Here is a 22,644-nt window from a genome sequence, read left to right on the forward strand (position 1 = left end):
ATGGAGGACGATGGCTGAAATATAAATATGGAGAGGCCTGGCAGATTGATTACATCACACTCCCTCAAACTCGCAATGGCAAGCGCCACGTACTTACAATGGTGGAAGCAACCACCGGATGGCTGGAAACATATCCTGTGCCTCATGCTACCGCCCGGAACACCATCCTGGGCCTTGAAAAGCAAGTCCTATGGCGACATGGCACCCCAGAAAGAATAGAATCAGACAATGGGACTCACTTCCGAAACAACCTTATAGACACTTGGGCCAAAGAACATGGTATTGAATGGGTGTATCACATCCCCTATCATGCACCAGCCTCCGGGAAAGTTGAACGATACAATGGCCTGTTAAAGACTACCTTGAAAGCAATGGGCGCTGGGACGTTCAAAAACTGGGATACGCATTTGGCAAAGGCCACCTGGTTAGTCAATACTAGGGGATCTACCAACCGAGCTGGACCTGCCCAATCAAACCTGTTACGTACTGTAGATGGGGATAAAGTTCCTGTAGTGCATGTAAAAAATATGCTGGGTAAAACAGTCTGGGCTACTCCTGCCTCAGGAAAAGGCAAACCTATTCGTGGAATTGTTTTCGCTCAGGGACCTGGATATACTTGGTGGGTGATGCAAAAGAACGGAGAGGTCCGGTGTGTACCTCAAGGAGATTTAATACTGGGTGAGAATAGCCCATGAACTGAATTGCACCATGTTAAATAGTATATTATACTGTATGTTATCACTACCATGATTACTATAGGTGACTAATTAGAATGTATGGAAAAGAGTGTAACCTGAGCATGACATAAATGGTATGGAATAAGGGGTGGATAGATGTCCTGGTTTCAGTTAGCACAGAATTAATTTTCTTCCTAGTAGCTAGTGGAATGCTGTGTTTTGGCTTAGAATGAGAAGAGTGCTGATAACACCCCGATGCTTTAATTGTTGCAGAGCAGTGCTTATACTAAGCCAAGGACATCTCAGCCTTTGCTCTGTCCTGCCAACGGGCAGGCTGGGGGGTGCAGTAAGAGCTGGGAGGGGACAGACCCAGGACAGGTGACCCAAACTAGCCAAAGGGGTATTCCATACCATCTGACGTCATGCTAAACAATATATAGGGGTGGCTAGCCGGGGGGAGGGGGCCGGACTGCTCGGGGTTAGGCTGGGCATCGGTCAGCGGGTGGTGAGCAATTGCATTGTGCATCACTTGTTTGTACATACTATTATTACTTTCGTATTATCACCATTGTATCATCATTATTATTATTGTTATTATTATTTTTGTTATTTTTTTTTTTTTTCCTGTCTTATTAAACTGTCTTTATCTCAACTCACGGGCTTCACTTTCCATTTCTCTCCCCCGTCCCAGAGAGGGAGGGGGGAGGGTGAGCGAACGGCTGCGTGGTGTTTAGCTGCCGGTCGGGTTAAACCACGACAGGTAGAGAATTGAAAAAAAGGGTTGAGACAGACAATTTAATAAGACAGGAAAAAATAGTAAATTAAATAATAATAATTATATATATGTATATAAATAAAAGAAGTGATGCACAATGCAATAGCTTACCACAGGCCACCGATGCCCAGCAAGTCCCTGAACAACAGTAGCTCCCCCTCCAACCCCAGCCACATCCCCCTAGTTTTATTCTTCCAGTTGTTATCATTCCACTTGATGTCATATGGTATGGAATATCCCTTTTGCCAGTTTGGGTCAGCTGTCCTGGTTCTGTCTACTCCCAGCTTTTTGTGCACCCCCAGCCTCCTCGCTGGCAGGGCAGTATGAGAAGCTGAAAAGTCTTTGGCTTAGTGTAAGCACTTCTCTGCAACAACTAAAACATCAGTGTGTTCTCAGCATGAATTTTCTCCTAAATAAAAAAACACAGCAACATACCAGCCACTATAAAGAAAATCAACTCTATCCTAACCAAAACCAGGATAATACCCACCCTTTATCGCATATGATTTATGTCAGGCTTGGGTCTCAAACTTTCCAGTACATCCCAATTAATCACCACAAACTTTCCTGTCTTCTGATATATACACACAGATATTCCTTTGGTGTATGGGTCATCCCTCTAAAATGTCCGTTGAATTTGTTTAGTCCATGACTTTGGGTTCCATCTGTCATAGCAGTCCATCAGGGCAGGAGAGATGATGAATCGTGTTGGATTGTTCCATGCAGAGGCCAGCTCTGGTTCCAATACTGTTGCGCTTGTCCAGTTCTATCACCACTGCAATTTGCTTGGTTCCATCAAAATTCATTTGTCATTATCTGGGTGACTCTTACTGTGATACTATTAATATGGCATACACCAATCATAGTAGTGATGACATGCAGTATCATATATCAATTAATATCATATGATTCAAATCATTGGCTATTCTCACCCAACATTAAATCCCCTTGAGGTACTCATTGGACTTCCCCATCGTTCTGCATTATCCATCAAATGCACCCAGGTCCCTGAGCAAAAGCAGTCCCACCGATGGGTTTGTCTTTCCTGAGGCAGGATAAACACAGACTGCCTTCACCAACGTGTTCTTTACATGCACTACAGGGACTTTATCCCCTTTTACAGTACGTAACAGGTTTCACTGGGCAGGTCCGGGTTGGTTGGCAGTGTTGACTAACCAGGTGGCCTTTGCCAAATGTGTATCCCAATGTTTGAATGTTTCAACACCCATGGCTCTCAGCATAGTCTTTAACAGTCCATTATAGCACTCGATTTTCCTGGATGCTGGTGCATGATAGGGGATGCGATACACCCACAGTACAATGTTCTTTAGTCCAAGTGTCTATGAGGTTGTTTTGGACATGAGTCCCATTGTCTGACTCAATTGTTCCTGGGGTGCTGTGTTGCCATAAGACTTGTTTTTAAAAGCCCAGGATAGTGTTGTAGGCAATGGCATGGGGCACAGGATATGTTTCCAGCCATCCAGTGGTTGCCTCCACCATTGTAAGCACATGGCGCTTGCCGTTGCGGGTTTGTGGGAGTGTGATATAATAAATCTGCCATGCCTCCCCATATTTCAGCCATTGTCCTCCAAACCAAAGTGGCTTTAACCTCTTGACTTGCTTGATTGCAGCATGTTTCACATTCACGGTTAAATAAAATAATAAAGAACTCACACTTATGTTGCCAGTCCAGATCCACCTGAGCCACTTCAGTACTAGCAGTCTGATCGACCTGCTGGTTATTTTGATGGTCTTCAGTGGCCGGACTCTTGGGTACGTGAGCATCTATGTGGCATACTTTTACAAAACAGGTTCTCTACCCAGGCAGCAATATCTTGCCACAATGTGGCAGCGCAGATGGGTTTGTCTCTGCATTGCCAGTTGCTCTGCTTCCATTGCTGTGACCACCCCTACAGGGCATTTGCTGCCATCCATGAATCAGTATAGAGAGGGAGCACTGGCCACTTTTCCCATTCAGCAATATCTATAGCCAACTGGATGGCCTTCACTTATGCAAATTGGCTCAGTTCACCTTCTCCTTCAGCAGTTTCTGCAACTTGTGTAGGACTCCAGACAGCAACCTACCACCAATGATGCTTTCCCACAATATGACAGGACCCATCAGTGAACAGAGCATATTGCTTCTTATCTTCTGCTAGTTTACTATACAGTGAGGCCTCTTCAGCACACGTCACCTCCTTCTCTAGCGATATTCCAAAGTCCCTGACCTTGGGACAGTCCATGATCACTTCCAAGATTCCTGGGAGACTGAGATTTCCTATTTGAGCCTGTTGTGTGATAGATATAACACCCTTACTTCACATAGCATCAGTTGCATGATGTGTAGAGAGTCCTGCCCAGCACCAGCAGTTGGGGTGACAAGAAAGCTTGTGTTTCCATTTTGAAACTTTGCAGAGACATAGCTGTTATTTTTTTTTTTATCACATCCATTGGAATCTGACAACTTCAGTCTTGCCATTTTATTCCTAAAAACTGTATCTCCTGTTCAGGTCCTTTGACCTTACTCTGTTTAATGGCAAAATCAGCTTTCAGGAGACTTGGATTATTTTCTTCCCTTTCTCAAAAATTTCTGCCATGTTGCCCCCACACAATTATGTCATTAATATATTTCAGGTGTTCAGGAGCTTTCCCCTGTTCCAGTCTGGATCAGTCCATGTCAAATGGTAGGGCCATGTTTCTAGCCCCAGGGCAGTCGATTCCAGGTGTACTGGACGCCCCTCCAAGTGAAAGCAAACTGTGGCCTACACTCTATTGCTAAAATGATGGAGAAAAATGCATTAGCGATATCAGTTGTGGCATACCACTTGGCTGCCTTTGACTCTAGTTCGTATTGAAGTTCTAGCATGTCCGGCACTGCAGCACTCAGCGGTGGCGTGACTTCATTCAGGTCATGATAGTCTCCATTAGTCTCCACTCTCCAGTTAGACTTTCACTCTGGCCATATGGGACAATTAAAGAGCGAGCAAGTCTTGCTGATCATTCCTTGGCTCTCCAGACAATGAACCAACTCATGGATAGGAATCAGGGAGTCTCTGTTGGTACGATATTGCCGCCAGTGCACCATTGTAGCAATTTGCACTTGCTGTTCTTCAACCCTCAACAATCCTACAGCAGAAGGGTCTTCTGAGAGACCAGGCAGGGCAGAAAGCTGCTTAATCTTTGTGCTCAAGGAAGCTATGCCAAAAGCCCATCAGTACCCTTTTGGACCCTTGAAGTACCCTCTCTTGAGGTAGTCTATGCCAAGGATGCACAGAGCTTCTGGGCCAGTCACAATGGGGTGCTTTTGCCACTCATTCCTAGTTAGGCTCACTTCAGCCTCTGATGCAGTTAACTGTGTGGAATAATTGCCTGAGGTGACTTGGAAATTAACTTATAATACCAAAACACAACTCCATTCCAAAGTCTACCCGCTTATGGGAATTGACAGGGTGGTAACAGAATTGGAAGAAAGAGGCATTATTAAAAGGACCTATTCACCCTACAATTCACTAGTGTGGCCAGTAAAGAAACCAACCAGGCAATGGCATTTTATAGTAGATTACAGTTAAATGCTAATACCACACCTTTAACTGCCACGGTTCTGAACATGGCAGAAATAGTGACATTGATACAAGTCACTGCCCATCCTTGGATGGGTGCCTTAGATGTTAAAGATATGTTCTTAATGATTCTTCTTGAACAGGATAAAGCACAGTTTGCTTTCACGTGAAAAGGAATCCAATATACTTGGATTATACTATTATACTATAATAGGCTTCTTCAAGGATATAAACATTCCCCCACAATTGCTCACAATGCTTTTGCAAAAATCTTAGCAGAGATTCCTGTTTCACATCCTGATAGACGGAAAAAGTCAGGAAAGTGTAAGAGACACAATGGAAAACACTCAGAGAACACTGCTCAACTAAACCCCTATGCATGGGAAGCCAAAGATTGTTCAGGAAATGTACACCGGATTAGCACCCAGTGGATCTCACCCTCTTTTTAATCCTGCTGGTTGAATACAACCAAGCATATTTTATTTCCTTTTGTGTTCACAGGAATCCTGAGTGAACTGCATGTGGACAGCTGGAGAATCACAAATCAGCAGTTTGGATTGCTAAAACTATGCTTCACCCTGACCTTAATGCAAACCCATTTGGTTTGTAGCCAGAAAGACCCAGAATGGCCATGGTCCCAAGCCCATGTTAAATACGCTGGAATTATGGGAACACGTGCCGTCAGGGAAAACTTAGTTACTGTGGTTGTGCATGGAGCTGAGACATCTCACTGTGACACTGTGACATCTCATAATGACCCTTGGAACTGTCACATTGTCACAGTATAGTGCAAGTGTTGGAACATCTCAAAACAAAAAGGACCTAAATCTCACTACTTCAGTTTTACATGTAAACAAAATATTTTCAAAAGATGAATGGGTTGTAATGATTCTCTTTGGATGGCTGATCTCCAAGCCACTTCAGGTCAGACAATACAAATCAGTTGCCGAATAACTAATGGGTCTACTTACAATAGGCCGACTGAAATTAAGACAATTTATGCTGATTCTTCCAGACCCAAAAATTATAGTACTGACTGTAACAAAATAACCGAACCAAATTCCGACTGTTGGCACAATTTTACTTTCACCAAACCTATAATTATGTACCATCTTTGGGGTTACAGAGACACCAAATTACTATTTGAATTTATGATCGTTACAGCAACATCTATGTCAACTGCAAAGGGTAAGAAGTCTCTGCCCCTACAGATGTTTGAAATTGTACCAACTCTGCCTCCCATTAATCTAACTCCTTCCATCTTCAACACAGGTCCTTACCTAATTAAATATGTGGGCCAATAAAAGGTTCTCTTTAACCCTAGCTGGTATCTAAAAAGGGTAGAGCTAGTGCTGCGCATTAATATCTCAGAAATCAACTCAAGATTTACCACCTTTTTGAGAACTGCCTACACCAGCTGGTTATCAGGGTTACATGGACGTTCTCTCAAACAATCTCAGCGCATGCCACGAGATGCCACTGGATTATTGGGAACAGGAATAGGTATATTAAATAGCATTGATGCCAAGGTCCTAATGAGTAGAATAACTGCTACTACAGACGACCTAAGGAAATTGGAACGACTGATAAAATCACCCTTATCGGCCTTAGGAGCAAGCCAATGGCTCCTATCAGACATTTTACCCCACTGGCAACAAATTGAAGAAAATGATAATTAATTGTAAATACCCTCGGAAAAACCCAAGGTGATACTTCCCTTGCCTTGAGTTGTATCCAAGTGCATTTATGGATACAGTCTGTAGCAGCACCTATTATTAGAGAGGGAGGAACCTTACCCATTGAAATTTGAAAATTCATAGAATCATAGAATCATAGAATCATAGAATGGCAGCTTGGGTTGGAAAGGACCTCAAAGATCATCTATTTCTAACCCCCCTGCCATAGACAGGGACGCCACCCACTAGATCAGGTTGCTCCGATTTATTGATTTGGGATAATGCTTCAGAATTTGAAGAAGAGTTTGAAGCATGGTGGCAATTAGTCAACTTTACCTATTATGCAGAAAGTGATAAATTTATTGCCTTTATACTTACCATAAGCAATGCCACAGTATACAATATATATCCAATTATTGCATTAGGACTCAATCATAATGAAACTATACTCTATCCTAAGGAGCATAAACTATGGGCCCATCGAAAGGGAGGAAAGTGGCAGATGATTGATGTAAATGCATGTATTGTGTGCAAACAAAAAGGCTTCATTTGTGAAAGTAACACTCTCAAAGCCCAAGACATTTGCCTTGACACTGAACAAAACATTTGTCACTTTGAGATATATCCCAGTGAAACCCCTGAAACTGTACTTGTATATATTGGAAAAGGCTGTTTGCATGAGAACCCATTGTGATTCCATAGTCATAGATAATACTACTGTAGATACAAGTAATCACTCGAACGTTTGTGTTTGTAATTTTACCAAAATTCTAGGATGTGATTTTAGTTACTCAGCTTCCGTCACCTCTTACCAACTTATTACATCCAGTTATACTCTACTTCATGACCTGCTGCCTACCCCTATTGGTATTAACCTTACACTGGTGAAGAAACTACTACAACAGTTGCTGAAACACGTGCAGGAAAATGAACAAAAGACTGATTACTGTCCATCATGATATAGAAGAAGTACATCAAGTGTTGGAAGGAGTGAAGGATGAAAAACACTGTTGGTGGGACACTTTGTTTTGATGATTGCCAACTGCCACAGGAATCTTCAACAAGATGCTTCACCCTGTTTTTGTTTTATTAATACTCACTGTATTGTGTTTCATATTGACAGTATCCCTGTATGTCAAACTTTGGATTATGATGAAACGTATGTTTCATCTAGTATCCCTACAAGATGTACATATACTCGATAATCCTCATCACAAGGACATATGTGATATACCCGATACATTCCAAATGTCCTGAATCTTGAGTGACTATAGTCATGGGGTGGATGGTGTGGAATAATTGCCTGAGGTGACTTAGAAATTAACTTATATTATAATATCAGAACACACCTCCATCCCAAAGGCTACCCGCCTCCAAGGTGTAACCATGCCTCACTGAGCTTGCTCTTTAATTTTTTTTCTAGTCTATACCTTTAAAAACAAAGCAAGAAGATTTCGCAACAATCATAACAAATGTATGTGTGACTAGTATCATTCAAGCTCCACCTAAAAGACAGAAAATTATATAAATTAGCTTCAGGGAGAGAAGATGTTAGGGAAGATACCATCGCAAAAGATACCTTCTGTGTTCTGGGGTCAGTCGACAGGCTGAGTCTGTCTTCTCCTCCACTGGAAAGCATTTGAGTAAGATTCGTACACTTGGTTATGCCAAGTGCCTCCCCAGGAAACTTAGAAATCTCTATAGAGTCTCTTTATATCTTTTAACACATTTGTAGCCAGGCTGTGTTACTCATAATTTTGGGATTTGCACGTGCTTTACAGACAGTGAATTTATCACCAGCAATCCAAAGAACCTGTGAACATGTTGCTTTAATGAATTGCACAACTGACCAATCTAGCCGTGGTAATTCTCATTGAATGTGACCAAACTCTTTAAGTGTGGCCATGGTAGTTCATGGAACGCGACTAGACTGAGGGTATATTATGTTATTTGTGCATCTGTACTCATAGAATCATAGAATATCTCGAGTTGGAAGGGACCTATAAGAATCATTGAGTCCAACTGCTGGCACCACATAGGTCTACCCAAAAATTCAGACCATATACGTCTTCCCAGGTCATTACTGCCAATGAATTGGCATACAACAACAGTGCGCTCCGTACAAATTTCTGCCACATGGGTTGTGTGCACTTGACTTCATCTGGATCTCTGGGAATCTGTTCATTGTTGTGAGAAATATCCCAATAATTTTCTAAGACAGGGTCTCTTGTGAAGCTGATTTATTCACAATTGCAATGGCAGGTGTCCTGCAAGGAGGGGTGTGCAGCAGAAGTGTATCGTAGCCCTATATCCCCTATTACCCGATGCTTGATTCCTCATTGGCTGAGTACTATAGGTTCACAACCTACCCGACGCTTGTTACTATGCCCTGTATGTGCAGTTTTATATGACTAACATTCCCTGTGCAATCGCTTTTAAATATGCAAAGTTAGTGGAATTTTGCACTGCAAAAACATAACTTTAATTCTTACAGTTCCCCCTTCGTCTTTTCTTACTCCTATTGTTGGTTTTGAACCTCTTCACATCCCCCACTCGAGTTTTTCCAACATTAGGGCACAATATTTTTCTTCGGATGTCATGGGAGATGACAGTCTCTGCCAAGAACATACATTTTTGATATGTCATACAAGGAATAATACAAGGAATAAGCAAGCAGATCAAAATACACAGTACTATTATTACTAGAATACTATCAAATAGTTGCTTGAGCCAATCCCATCCAGGCAACCACGAGGTCAATTTTTCCCGAATGTCTCTAAATCGCCACGAAGTGTCGTCTTGGGCCACCTCATGTAAGATCTTGGTTTTCTCCCTAATATTTCTGAGATCAGTCTCAATTCGCCCCGTTTGGTCTACATACATACAGCAACTGGCAAGTTGCAAGTTGCAAAGTGCAAGGCCAGTAATAAATCCAGTACCAGTAGATTCTGGAATACCATCTTTAACAGACTTGTCACCTCCTCTTGCAGTGCCTGGATCGCATCTAGAGTGCTATTTTCTAATTCTTTGACTACAGCTGAGATATTCACAATGTCTTTTTCTAATTCATTCACCCCTAACCAAGGGAAAAACCACCTCACAAAACTTTGAAACGCTATTCCTCTCTCCACTAGAGGAAGTCCTCTTGATTCTGGGTAGGTGGGTCCCAAGGATGCCTGTGCTTTGGCTTTGAATATCCTCAACAATGGTTATGTTTGGAATTATTGCCCCCAGGGTGCAAGCTCCCTTCCATCCTAGGGGCAACACCTACCGGGCCCTATTACCACATAGCCAATACCACCCTTTGTAGTTCGGGACTGGTCATCCAGTTACCAAATGATTCCCGCGCGGTTTTTGGTGTGCATTATATATATTAGCACTCCTGTAATTACCACATTCGGAACAATATGAATAATTTCCTACATCACAGGTAACATTTCCACACCTAGGTTCAGTATTACTGCTCTCTGAATTTCCATCAGTATTTTTTAAAAGACACCTTTGATAACAAGTTATATTGTAACCAGGATTACGTGTAGGAAGCTCAACTTCAAAATCTATTCTCTTCCAGGGCTGGGCAAAATCCATCGCTTTTAGAGATCTAGAGAATCCAGAGACGATTGCTGCTGGTAACAGAATAGCAGAAACAAGGGCTTTTTAGTATTCCTAGGCATCTGTTTGCAAATCCAGCAGTTATTTTCATAGAATCATATAATAACCCAAGTTGGAAGGGACCCATAAGGATCACCGAGTCCAACTCTTGGCTTCACACAGGTCTACCCAAAAATTCAGACCACATGACTAAGAGCACAGTCCAAATACTTTGTAAACTCTGACAGGCTTGGTGCTGTGACTACTTTCCTGGGGAGCCTGTTCCAGTGTGCGACAAAACTCTCAGTTAAGAACCTCTTCCTAAAATCCAGCCTGAACCTCCCCTGTCACAGCTTGACACCATTCCCTTGGGTTCTATCATTGGTCATTAAAGAGAATAGATAGGTGCCTGCCCCTCCACTACCCCTCGCAAGGAAGCTGTAGGCTGCGATGAGGTCTCCCCTCAGCCTCCTCTTCTCCAGGCTGAACAGGCTAAGTGCCCTCATCCACTCCTCATACGTCTTCCCCTCTAGGCCCTTCACCATCTTTGTAGCCCTTCTCTGGACAGTCTCCAATAGTTTCACATCCTTTTTGTACTGTGGTGCCCAAAACTGCACACAGTACTCGAGGTGAGGCCGTGCCAGCACAGAGTAGAGCAGGACAATCACTTCCCTCGACCGACTAGCGACGCCATGCTTGATGTACCCCAGGATACGCTTGGCCCTCCTGGCTGCCAGGGCACACTGCTGGCTCATGTTCAGCTTGCTGTCAACCACAACCCCCAGATCCCACTCTGCGGGGCTGCTCTCCAGCGTCTCGTCGCCCAGTCTGTACATATAGCCAGGGCTGCCCCGTCCCAGGTGCGGGACCCGGCACTTGCTCGTGTTAAACTTGATGTGTTTGGTGATTGCCCAGCTCTCCAATCTGTCCAGATCTCTCTGCTAGGCCTTTCCATCCTCAGCAGAGTCAACAACTCCTCCAAGTTTAGTATCAGCAAATTTGCTCAAAACACCTTCTAGTCCTACATCCAAATCGTTTATAAAAACATTGAAGAGACCTGGCCATAAAATGGAGCCCTGGGGGACCCCACTAGTGACCATCCTTCAGCCTGATGCAGCCCCATTTACCACAACCCTTTGAGCCCTGCCTGTCAGCCAATTGCTCACCCATCGTAAGATGCTTTTGTCTAGCTGTATGCTGGACATTTTGTCCAGTAGGATCCTATGGGAAACTGTGTCAAAAGCTTTACTGAAATCCAAAAAGGTCACATCGGATGGCTTCCCTTGATCTTATCATAAAAGGAAATCAAATTTGTTAGGCAGGACCTTCCCCTCGTGAACCCATGTTGGCTGGGACCAATGACTACAGGTCATTGTAATGGGAGTGTAATTGTCATGGGGGTATGTGGGGCTGGGATAACAGTGCTACTTTTTGGGGACACCAAGCTGAGACTAGGGATAGAATGATCACTGGGCAATACACCAAAAGCGTGTAATTATTAATAGTTTCTGAGGTAGCGTTCCCAAAGTATGGAGGTGACAGCAATGCTGAGTACAAATACCAAGTTAGTCTCATGGCCAGCAATTTTATCATATCATAAGCCAGTGTTACACCGTACAGCAAAATAATAACCCTAAATCAGCCCCCGGAAAGGATAAGCAGCACAAGAGGGAACACATACACTAAGTAATGTGCTATATAACTCAGTTTGGAAAACAGGCACAGCAGACCTGAGATCACAAAAATCAGCATTGTGATTAACAACTATTAAACTGATGTAACGCTTATAAAATTTTTGTTTTAACATGCTCTGGTCAGATCTTTTATCTCAACCTTTCGAGCCCCATGCTGTGTGCTAAAAGCAACTGGTGTGGTTTAACCCAGCCGGCAGCTAAGTACCACACAGCCATTCGCTCCCCCCTCCCTCTCTGGGATGGGGGGAGAGAATCAGACAAAAAACGAAGCCTGTGGGTTGAGATAAAGACAGGTTATTAGATCAGGAAAGAAAGGAAAATTATAATTATTATTATAATAGTACTACTAATAATAATGTGTACAAAACAAGTGATGCACAATGCAATTGCTCACCACCCGCTGACCGATGCCCAGCCTATTCCCAAGCAGCCGGCCCTCCCACCCCGGCTAGCCACCCCTATATATTGTTTAGCATGACGTCAGATGGTATGGAATACCCCCTTGGCCAGTTTGGGTCTGCTGTCCTGGGTCTGTCCCCTCCCAGCTCCTGCTGCACCCTCAGCCTGCCCACTGGCAGAACAGCGTGAGAAGCTGAAAAGTCCTTGTCTTAGTGTAAACACTGCTGTGTAGGCGGATACTGACATGAGGTCACTGAAACCATCACTTGGGTATGATAAGCAGGTAGGACCTTGGAGCTGTGGGAGAAGGTGGGCAGCATGAGCTGTTGATGTGAGTTTGCTCAGTCATGATGTGTTGATTGCTAGGTTGCTTGTCATCTTTAATACTTGACTGGGAAGTTGCATAGTTGTATGGACTGCACCCAAGTGAGCCTCACCAGGTTGAACATGGCCTGGTGAAGACATCTTCACCAGATGTGGGCATGCATCATTGTAAGCTATAAAGAACCAACAATTTTATCATATCATAAGCCAATGTTACACAATACATCAAAATAATAACCTTAAATCAGCCCCCAGAAATGATAAAAAGCATGACAGGGAATACATACAGTAAATAATATGCTATACAAAACAATTTGGAAAACAGACAGCAGACCTGAGATTTAAAAAAAGCAGCACTGTGATTAGCAAATATTAATCTTGTCTAATGCTTATAACAATTTTGTTTTAACACGTTTTGGTTAGATCTGTTGTTATCCCAACCCTTTGTGCCCCAAGTTGCGCACCAAAATGACTGTTGTGGTTTATTCCAGTAAGCAGCAAAGTACCACAGCCATTTGCTCACATCCCCCCGCCAGTGGGATGGGGGAGATAATCTGGAGGAAAAAAAGTAAAAGCTCATGAGTTGAGATAAAGACAGTTTAATAGGACAGAAAATGAATGTAAATAATAATAATAATGATAATAATAATAAGATAATGTTCAAAGTAAGTGATGCAAAATGCAATTGTTTACCACCCGCTGACCAATGCCCATCCCCTGTGTTATAAATGAGGTCTCAACTCAATCTGAATTTTGTAGTATTTATAAAACAAATATTTCTAAAAGGTATAAAAGGCAAGTAAACAGCACTGGGTGTGCGGGGAGTCTATGCTCCACCAACATGCACACACAAACATCAAACATTCTAAATATACAGAACATTGCTTTACATACTAAACCCGAGTATGCCTATAAATATGTACAATCAGGAAAGGTAACAAACAATCCTTTCAGTTCCATGACTTAACGGTCTCCATTTTCCATTCTTCGGGCCTTATGTATCCCATTCTTCCCAGATCGAAGAAAAGCATATCCATCTCCTTGTGAAGGCCAAGAGGCCTGGGTCAAAAGGCATGTTCAGGTCAGCAGGGGGCGATGTTCACTGGAACAGGCTGCCCAGGGAAGTGGTGGAGTCACCATCCCTGGAAGTCTTCAAAAGACGTTTAGATGTAGAGCTTAGGGATATGGTTTAGTGGAGGGCTGTTAGCGTTAGGTTGGAGGTTGGACTCGATGACCTTGAGGTCTCTTCCAACCTAGGAAATTCTGTGATTCTGTGATTCTGTAACAGCAAAAGCCTTCGATGGCTGTAGCAGCAGAGGGGCCCATGGCGATGGCGTAGCAGTCGGATCAGTAAAAGAACCTGCAGTTCCCTCACTATCTGGCAAACCACATGTTCCTGACTGTGGTCCTCCCACATGGCTCTTTAAGGCCTCAGAGATTGCTCGCCAGGTGCCAAGCAATCCCACTGCAACCTTGTCGTTTTTAGTTGCAGAGTCCCACACCTTGACCTCAGTTTGGTCCCATATTTCAGGCTCATAAACTGTCCAATTGTTAATAAGGAGAATAAGCTGTAAGGCTACCAGGACAGTCTTTGTTCCTAAGGACGTATGATTCCCCATAATGCGCAACTGCTTACCAGCGAGAAGCAGTTGTGTGCACAGGTCCACTTCTCTCAGCTCGAGCTTCTCTCCAGCTCCAGTGCGCCTATTTCCAGCGACTTTCTGTATGACCTTCTCTGAGCAGTTTGCCGAGTTTGGCCGAACCTATCTTCATGAGGCAATCAACGTGCCTGTTCCTGTCCTGGTCTCCATTCTGCCAGCCTGTTCCTCTTCACTTCTTTTTCCTGCTTCTTTATTGATGTAACTTCATCGTGTTGCCTTTTTTTTTCTTCTTCCTCTTCTTTCTTGAGGGCAGGCTCCCCTCTTATACCCTTCTCTCCATAGCAGTTCTTTTCAAAACAACTTTTCATTGGTCAGACAACTTTGAATGTAACAACAGCAGCAAACACACAGAAACATCCATGCCTTAATGGCTGGAGAACAAGAGAACCAGCTGGAGAACAAGAAACCCTGAGACTGCATGGAGTCTCCTGAATCACCTTTCTTTGTTCCCTCTAAACTCTTTTATATTCCTGATGGCCTTGTCGTTAAGAGTCTAACATTATCTCAATCACGGGATTTTCCAGCCCCCATGGCCACATTCCCAAATCTCCCCCTTCTTTATTAATATCAACCATTTTCTCGACACGAATTACCACTCCATATATAACACCTCCCTAAGCAGCAGTTCCCCTCCACTCTGGCCAGCCTCCCCATATTAATTGTTCAGCATGACGTCATATGGTATGGAATATCCATTTAGCCAGTTTGGGTCAGATGTCCTGGTTCTGTCCCCTCCCAGCTTCTTGTGCATTGGCAGAGCAGTGTGAGAAAGTGATAAGTCCTTGACTTAGTGTAAGTACTGCTCTGCAACAACTAAACCATCAGCGTGGTATCGACATTATTCTCATCCTAAATCCAAAACACAGCACCATAGTAGATTATATGAAGAAAATTAACTCTATGCCCGCTGAAACCAGGCCAGGCACAAAGGATTTGAGATGACAACACATTTGACTGGAGTGTGGGGTGTGCTAGACCAAATATAGCAGCTGTGTGGTACTTAGCTGCCTACCAGGGTTAAACCACAATAGAGCTATTGATACAAAATACAGAAGGCCTACATAAATACCTCATAAACAGCAAGTTACAGTGAAAATCTACTTATTGCATATCATGAGCTGAATGCTTATAAAGCCATTTTAAAAATGACACAGTAAACTTAACACATCCTCCTGGTCAAAACTTCTCTAAGGAACAGTGCCCAGAAATTCTGGATGGAACAAGATGAGAACCTACACTGGATAAGTAAGTCTAAATGTTGGTCCCATTAGTTCTACCAAAAATAGCAAACTTGAGGACTTGATGCCCTGTGTGTGATCTGGCCATTAGGGAAAGACAAAGACACATTGTACCAGTATGGCTTACATAGGGATTAGGTAATGAGGTCAAATGATTTAAATGTGGTAACAAAAAAGTCTTAATCACAGGGAAAGAACAGATATATGTCACCAAAGGAATGAATAAAAAGCACATTACCATTTAAATATACCCTCAAGAGCTTGTAAAATAGGGTGACTACCCAATCCTGAACAGAATTTTCATAGTGTCATTATGAATTTTCATAGTGTCATTATACCTTCTATCTTACTATAAAATCATTGTTGCTATTGGGAGCTGCACGTAAATGTCAAGATCGTCATATGGGATTACCCAAAACACAAAGGATGGTATAGACCTCTCAACATCAACAAACATCAATTTCACCTACATTGAGCTTTAAAGAAAACAAAACAAAACAAAACACAACCCTCACAGCCCTTACTGTTACAAAAAAAAAAAAATAGTCTCCTTTATTTTTGAAGGTTAAAGAGTTATGATGATGTTTTGGCAAGCCTATAAATAGAGGAGCTGCCAGTAGTTTTTTGGACTAGATGGATTGTCTTCGACCATGACCAGTTCCAGCTGCTTCAGAGACAAGTGAAAAAAATTCCTAAGAGGCAATTACAAAATAACACAGCCTCAGACAAGATTTCTTCCTGTCTCCCATCAGTTGGAGGTTATTTAAACTACAAACTCAGGTAGAACAGAAACTACCTTTTACAATTGCAGGTGTAAATTTTTTAAGCTTTAAGTATAGAATTGGATATTCCTACCATCCATACCAACATCCTCCTTAAAATTCTGTTAGGCTTCCAGCATCCATGTCCTCTGGTAACACGTTCCATGTGATAACTGTTCCTAGTTTATTTTCCTTTATCATTTTTAAGTTTTCTCTTTATAACACTGACAGTTCTCAAGTTAATTTCTTTCCCATAATACAAGAACACAAGCTCGTGATCTTTCTTTTTAACACCATTTGATGGTTAATCCCATCTGTATTCCCCCCTCCCCTTTCCAAATGAGCAAATATATAATTAATTTCTCTGTTCTTCTAGGTAGCATTTCAGATTTGCAAAGACAGAGAGAATAGGATCATAGACTCATAGAAAGGTTTGGTTTGGAAGAGACCTTTAAGATCATTTAGTTCCAAACCCCGGACATGGGCAGGGACATCTCCCACTAGATCAGGTTGCCCAAAGCCCCATCCAACCTGGCCTTGAACATTTCCAGGGATGGGGCATCCACAACTTCTCTGGGCAACCTGTTCCAGTGCTTCAGCCTGAGGAAGAAAATGACAGAACATGACTGGACTGGAAATGTAAAGGAAAAATACCAATCAGCCTACTAAAGGTCTGTAGGGCGTAAGACTGATTTATCCTATTTCAGCAAAAGACTGAACTAATGAAAAAAAAAAAAAAAAAAAGTGAGATGTTATTTTTCCAAATGATTATGTAGGTCTTTGTCATTATTAATTGGATAATGCACAAGAAGTGGAGATATGGGTATAAGTTCACTTGCAAAGCAGTGGGCTATTATTATTTTAGTAGAGGGAATTTACCATCAGACAAATGTCCATATTTAGACCTCAAAAAGGAACATCTGGACAGAATGAAACTCTTACAGCTGGTCTTGCAGCTATGTTCTGGCCTACTCTCTAGTGCTCTAGCTCTTCTGTGTGATAAGGCACATTTTTCAAGACTGGAAATGTAGTCCATTGTTAGCAATTCACAACCTAAAATGAATGAGTTCCTGTTTCCAAGGCAGACTATCAAGGCATATTTCAAGCAACATACATGAACTATGCTGAAATAAGTAGTAAATTTCAGTATCAGAAATTATTATAAAAAGCCAAACTAGCTGACCACCTAAATATGCTTTTATATTACATGAATATAACAAGTTATCCCATGTAATTATAACTGGAAATATTATCTGTAACTCTAGACAATGTTTATACCAATGTTTACCCACTGAGAAAAAACAGATACACAGCAAGCAACTCTGCAGTGTCAGTCCTCAAAAATGTAATATATAAGTCACTTTTATTTCCAGAATGTTCTGGTCTTGTTTTCACATTTATTGTGTTTTACATCTCTTTGCAATTTTGTTGTAGTGAACAAGTACAAATTTTAACAGTGATGTTTTACCAAAAATGTTATTCTCCTATTTCTTCTTTTTATTTAAAAAAAAAAAAAAAAAAAAAAACTTATCTGGAATTAATAAAGCTCTGTATTCAGAAAAGCATTTAGCATACTTATGGACAGATGGGAAAAAGTGCAAAAAGACCCCATTAACAAAGTAAACCTATTTTATTCAGCAAATGAACACTTAAGTAAGGAAATTTTAATGAACTATTATACTTACCTCTCAAAACAACATTTAGTTTAAAAAAAAAATACTTCCTACGGACAAGACAATGTGAAAAAAAGCCCAGACTGACCAACAAACTGCTTTCTCAAGATTCTTAAACAGCTTTAATTGTGCTTTCAACCTAGGGTAGCTGGTATGATACACAGCCCTGATTCTACCTGGGATACAGGTCTGAGTTCAGCAGATCCAGGTAGCTCACGGTTGTTGAAGGAGATCAAACTTCACACTTCATCCCAGCCATACATTTCCTACACACTGATACTTTTGGGGTCACAGACCCTCTGAGAGTCATTTGAACTCACTAATGCTGAGGAAACCTATCACATCCACAAGTTTGCTAATTTAATGCAATTAATGCATTAAATAATCTGGAGAAAAAAAAAAAAAAACATATTGACTACAGTGGATGGGAGAGAAGGTTTGTAGGAACAACACAGCTGACAGAGGCACACTCCACTTGTTAGAAACAGACAAATCAATCTTGATTGCCTGTGCAACCACAGCCCAGGTTGGTAACCCACCTTCTGAAAGGCAAAGCAATCTAAATGCAATCTAGTGTAGGCTATACTTCGATATTTGTCTCAAAATGTTCCTTTTTGCATACCTAGAGATATATCTTCCACCAGTCTCAATGGAAAACAAGCAAACATCACAATAGCCGGAACCCACTAACCTTGGTACAACACTGTACTGTAGTTGCTCACACAAAGACCAAGCTAACAAAAATGCTCAACGGTTTGCACAACTGTTGTAAAAACATCCTCCTAGTATATTACTGATGTGTAATATATTTAATATGCTGCATCACATATATAAGTGATACAGCAAAATATGTGAATCGTTAACAGTAATGAAAATAAGTATTATGTTCAAGTTACTGTTCTCACTTTGGATTTTAGAAGAGAGAAGAACCCTGCAACGTGGAAAATGCAGCAAAGCATTCTCATCCCTTATTTTCCAAAAGATATATAAAACAGTCAGTAACATGTATTAGAAGTTGACACAGGCCTCAGAAAAATAGTTTTACAAACTGCTACAGTGAGGTTTTCTGAAACCTCAAACAGAGATCTGCAGGAGTTATGCAAATAACTGCAAGACCTATCAGATTCTTCACATGACACACAAGCCATTAAGCACAAATTGAGGGGTTAGGTTTAATACAGCATCCAGCTAACACTGAGCATTTGATTTTTATTGTAGGGTTGAACTGTACTATGAGACATAGCTGCATGAAGACTTGCTGCTCATTTCTTGCCTCATGACAAAACCATGCTAACTTCAGTGCTTTTGACCTCCGTGTCTTTCTTCCATTAAAATCATTTGATTATTCTTTAGCAAGCTCCTGAACACTGAAGAAATTAAAAGACTTTCAAGAAAATGTGAGCAGAACCCTACCCTGGTTTAGTAGGTTTCATAGATCTCACAGAGGCCAGGAACAGATGACATATTCCCACTCAAATTAAAGAGTGGAAGTCCCAAGTGACCTGCCTTTCAGTTAGTGAACTTCCCAATTCAGTTCTCCCCATCCAGACAAAATACAGTTAGCACACTAAATGTGACACACACACATCCTTTATTCATGTGTATTCCTAGACAGTAACATACACGCTCCTGCCAGGAGATGCTGGGCAAGATGACAAACACTGGATCCCCAACAGAAAAATAACAACTCAGGCATAAACAGCAAGCACTCTTCTTATATTTTAATCATAAAGAACATGTGAAATAATACCATCAAGCTTTCTGTCATGTGATGGAAGTGTTCAAAGGCATTTCTGTCAGTGCATACTGTAGTGTAATTTTTTGAGAACACAGCTCGTATGCCAGAGAAAACAAAGTTATTTCTTTATATTAAAGCCCCTTCCTCCCTCCGTCATCTAATCCCCTCCCACCTCCATGCTAAAGATTCCCCAGGCTCTCCTCCCCCCCATCACCTCATCGCCCCCATCCAGACACACCCCACGCGTCTCGTTACCCACCTCAGACCTGACCTGACCTGACCTGACCTGACCTGACCTCTCCCCTCCCCTCCCCTCCCCTCCCCTCCCCTCCCCTCCCCTCCCCTCCCCTCCCCTCCCCTCCCCTCCCCTCCCCTCCCCTCCCCTCCCCTCCCCTCCCCTCCCCTCCCCTCCCCTCCCCTCCCCCACCAGCCCAGCCCATCCACACTTCCCTCACGCGTCCCCCTCTCGTTCACCTCACCTTTCTCCCCCCACATTTCAACCCTCTACCCCTGCCGCCGCCCCTCCCTGCCTCCTCCCAGCGCTGCCGCAGCCTCCCCGTCCCCAACGGCTGCCGCTCGCAACCGCGCTCCACCGCCGAGCACGAGCGCTCTCCTGACAATCGCAGCGCGAGCCAGACCCGGCCCCTCCGTGACCCCACGCACACAATGGGCTCCGCAAGCAGCCCCCTCCCCGATCCCCGCTGCGCACTGGGGCGGCGGTACCCAGCCACGGGCTGCGGCCGCTCCCACAGGCCCCTACCGCCGGCCAACCCCCACTGACCATCGCTGCGCTTGATCTCCACGTAGATTCCTATCTGGATCTTGCCGAAGTTGGCCGCTGCCATCGCTTCATGGGGCAGCCGGAGAGAGCGGAGGCGCTGCCGACGCAAGAGGCGGAGCAGGCGCGCGCACAGCTACGGCGGCTCTAAGAAAGGTGGGCGGACGGGAGGGAAGAAGAGACGGGGAGAGGGAGGAGGGGGAAAGAGAGAAAAGGCACCAGCCTGATACAACAGGCGCCAGGAGCTGCTGCGCCTGCGAGCTTCGCCGTGGCGTCACGGCGGGACCGGCTTGGGGTGGGGGCAGAAGCGTCGTCATTGCCTTCTTCAGCCGTCTGCGATCTTCTCCTCCCCCTACCTCGGAGGAAGGGGACGCTGGGCCCGCGCAGCTGGGTCTCCCGCCGCGCACCCTGGCACTGGGGCGCCTGAAGCGAGGCTGCTTGCCTCGAGGTTCCCAGTGTATTTGTCCCGCGGCCGCAGGGCCACGCATGGCGAGCTCCGCCTATCCCGCGCCCTCCTCCTCACTCTCCGTGCTGCAGTGCTCCCTCGCAGCCACTCTTCGCGAGTGGCACACGATGGGCACTCCCTCTTCGTGAGGGGCCGACGCCCGGCGAGAGAGTCGTGCTCCGGGGCCGGACCGGGGCGTGCTCATCGTGGCCGCAGGGCGGCTGTGCTAGCCTATACCTCTCGCACCTGTCCCCGGCTTGCAGACAGGCGCCTGTGTGGCACCAGATGGTGGCTGAGCTGCTCTGAAGTTTTAGTGTAATAGCTTAATTTACCTCATGTCTGCTTGTAGAGGTCCCTTGTGCCAAGTGGAGCAGCTTAAAAGGATGCTTTGTACTTGCTCCCCAACCTGCCAGCAGCTTCAGTCCAAGTAAGGCTGACACAGTGAAAACTCAATAACCAAAGTTATTAAGCAGGTATTTGTTATGGCGCCGGGTGTGTGGGGGAGTTCTGCCTAACACACACACACTCTAAGGGTTACTGACAGTGTGCTTATATTAGTGGGAAAAATACATATTCATTTCATTTCCCGTGAGTCTCTTGTATATTCATCAGGTCTCTGAAGAATCATTAACAGGTTTCCGCCCCTATTCACATGCGTACTGGAGTCCTTGGGTGGTCCTCCAGTGCACTCTGGTGGTCTTTTGATGAAGGCCAGAAGTCTTCCTCGCTGCTAAACTCCTGATCCTTCCTTTCTTTGACAGACTTCAGCAGTCAAGCCAGTTCTTGCTGGTTCCATTATGTATGCATACAGTCTTTTACTCCCTTATCTTTGGGGTCGTTAACGTACAACTGTGCTAGCTAAGGCCTACAGAATCAACATCCTTTATCTTGTTCACTGTTTCAAGGCCATGGTGACAACAGCATCCATCTATCCCTGCCTCATAACTGTCCCCATGCACTTGTACCACTTTAATAGGAACAAAACACACTTCATGTTCCTCATTTCCTTACAGTGGCTCCTGTACTTCTGTACTGGGTCTGGCTGGAATGTTAACTTTCCCGGCAGCAGCCCATTCAGTGCCGTACTCTGTACTTGTAGCTGGAACAGCAGTGTTATCACACCAGTGTTGTGTCTACTGCTGAGCAGCAGTGGCACAGCATTGGGCCTTTCTCTAACCCTCCTAGGGGGTGGGCAAAAAAGTGAGGAGAGAAACATCACTAGGGCAGCTGACCTAAACCAATCAAAGGGATATTCCATACCATGTGGTGTCACACTCAGCAATAAAAGGTGGAAACAGGAAGAAGAGGGGAGGGGTGGGCTCTCGTTGAGAAGACGTCGGTCCTCCTCTCGAACACCGGCTGCGTGCGTTGAGGCCTTGCTTCAAGGACGTGGTCAATCATGGCTCATTTGTGGGAAGTAGAGAGTAATTTCTTTCCTCTGCACTTCCATATAGCTTTCATTTATTTTGTTTGTTTGTTTTCCTCCCTTTTTCCCCTTTCCCTTTTATTTCCCCTTAGTTAAATTGTTTAGTTCATGGTAGTCTTTATTTAATTATTATAATTATTTCACTTTAATTAAATTATCCTTATCTCAACCCGTGAGTTGTTCTTTGCTTTACTTCTCCCCCTCCTTATCTAAAGGAGGGGGAGTGAG

General features: G+C 43.6%; 1 protein-coding gene across 8 annotated transcripts in view; it reads right to left on the reverse strand.

Annotated features, from left to right (window-relative positions):
- LOC311426276 (kinesin-like protein KIF2A) overlaps positions 1-21,361 on the reverse strand; it is a 109,105-nt gene extending 87,744 nt beyond the window's left edge. For 7 of the 8 annotated variants that reach the window (XM_084502537.1, XM_084502538.1, XM_084502536.1 and 4 more), the window contains exon 1: positions 20,549-20,834. In XM_084502537.1, the coding sequence (XP_084358663.1) occupies positions 20,549-20,612 (64 nt within the window). In that variant the 5' untranslated portion in view covers positions 20,613-20,834. Of the gene's footprint in view, positions 1-20,548; positions 20,835-21,322 lie in introns of those variants that run through there. The other variant, XM_084502534.1, reaches the window with a different exon arrangement.
- Between the last annotated feature and the right edge of the window lie 1,283 nt (positions 21,362-22,644).

This window comes from Aythya ferina (genome assembly GCF_964211825.1).
Source record: "Aythya ferina genome assembly, chromosome: W".
NCBI lineage: Eukaryota > Metazoa > Chordata > Aves > Anseriformes > Anatidae > Aythya > Aythya ferina.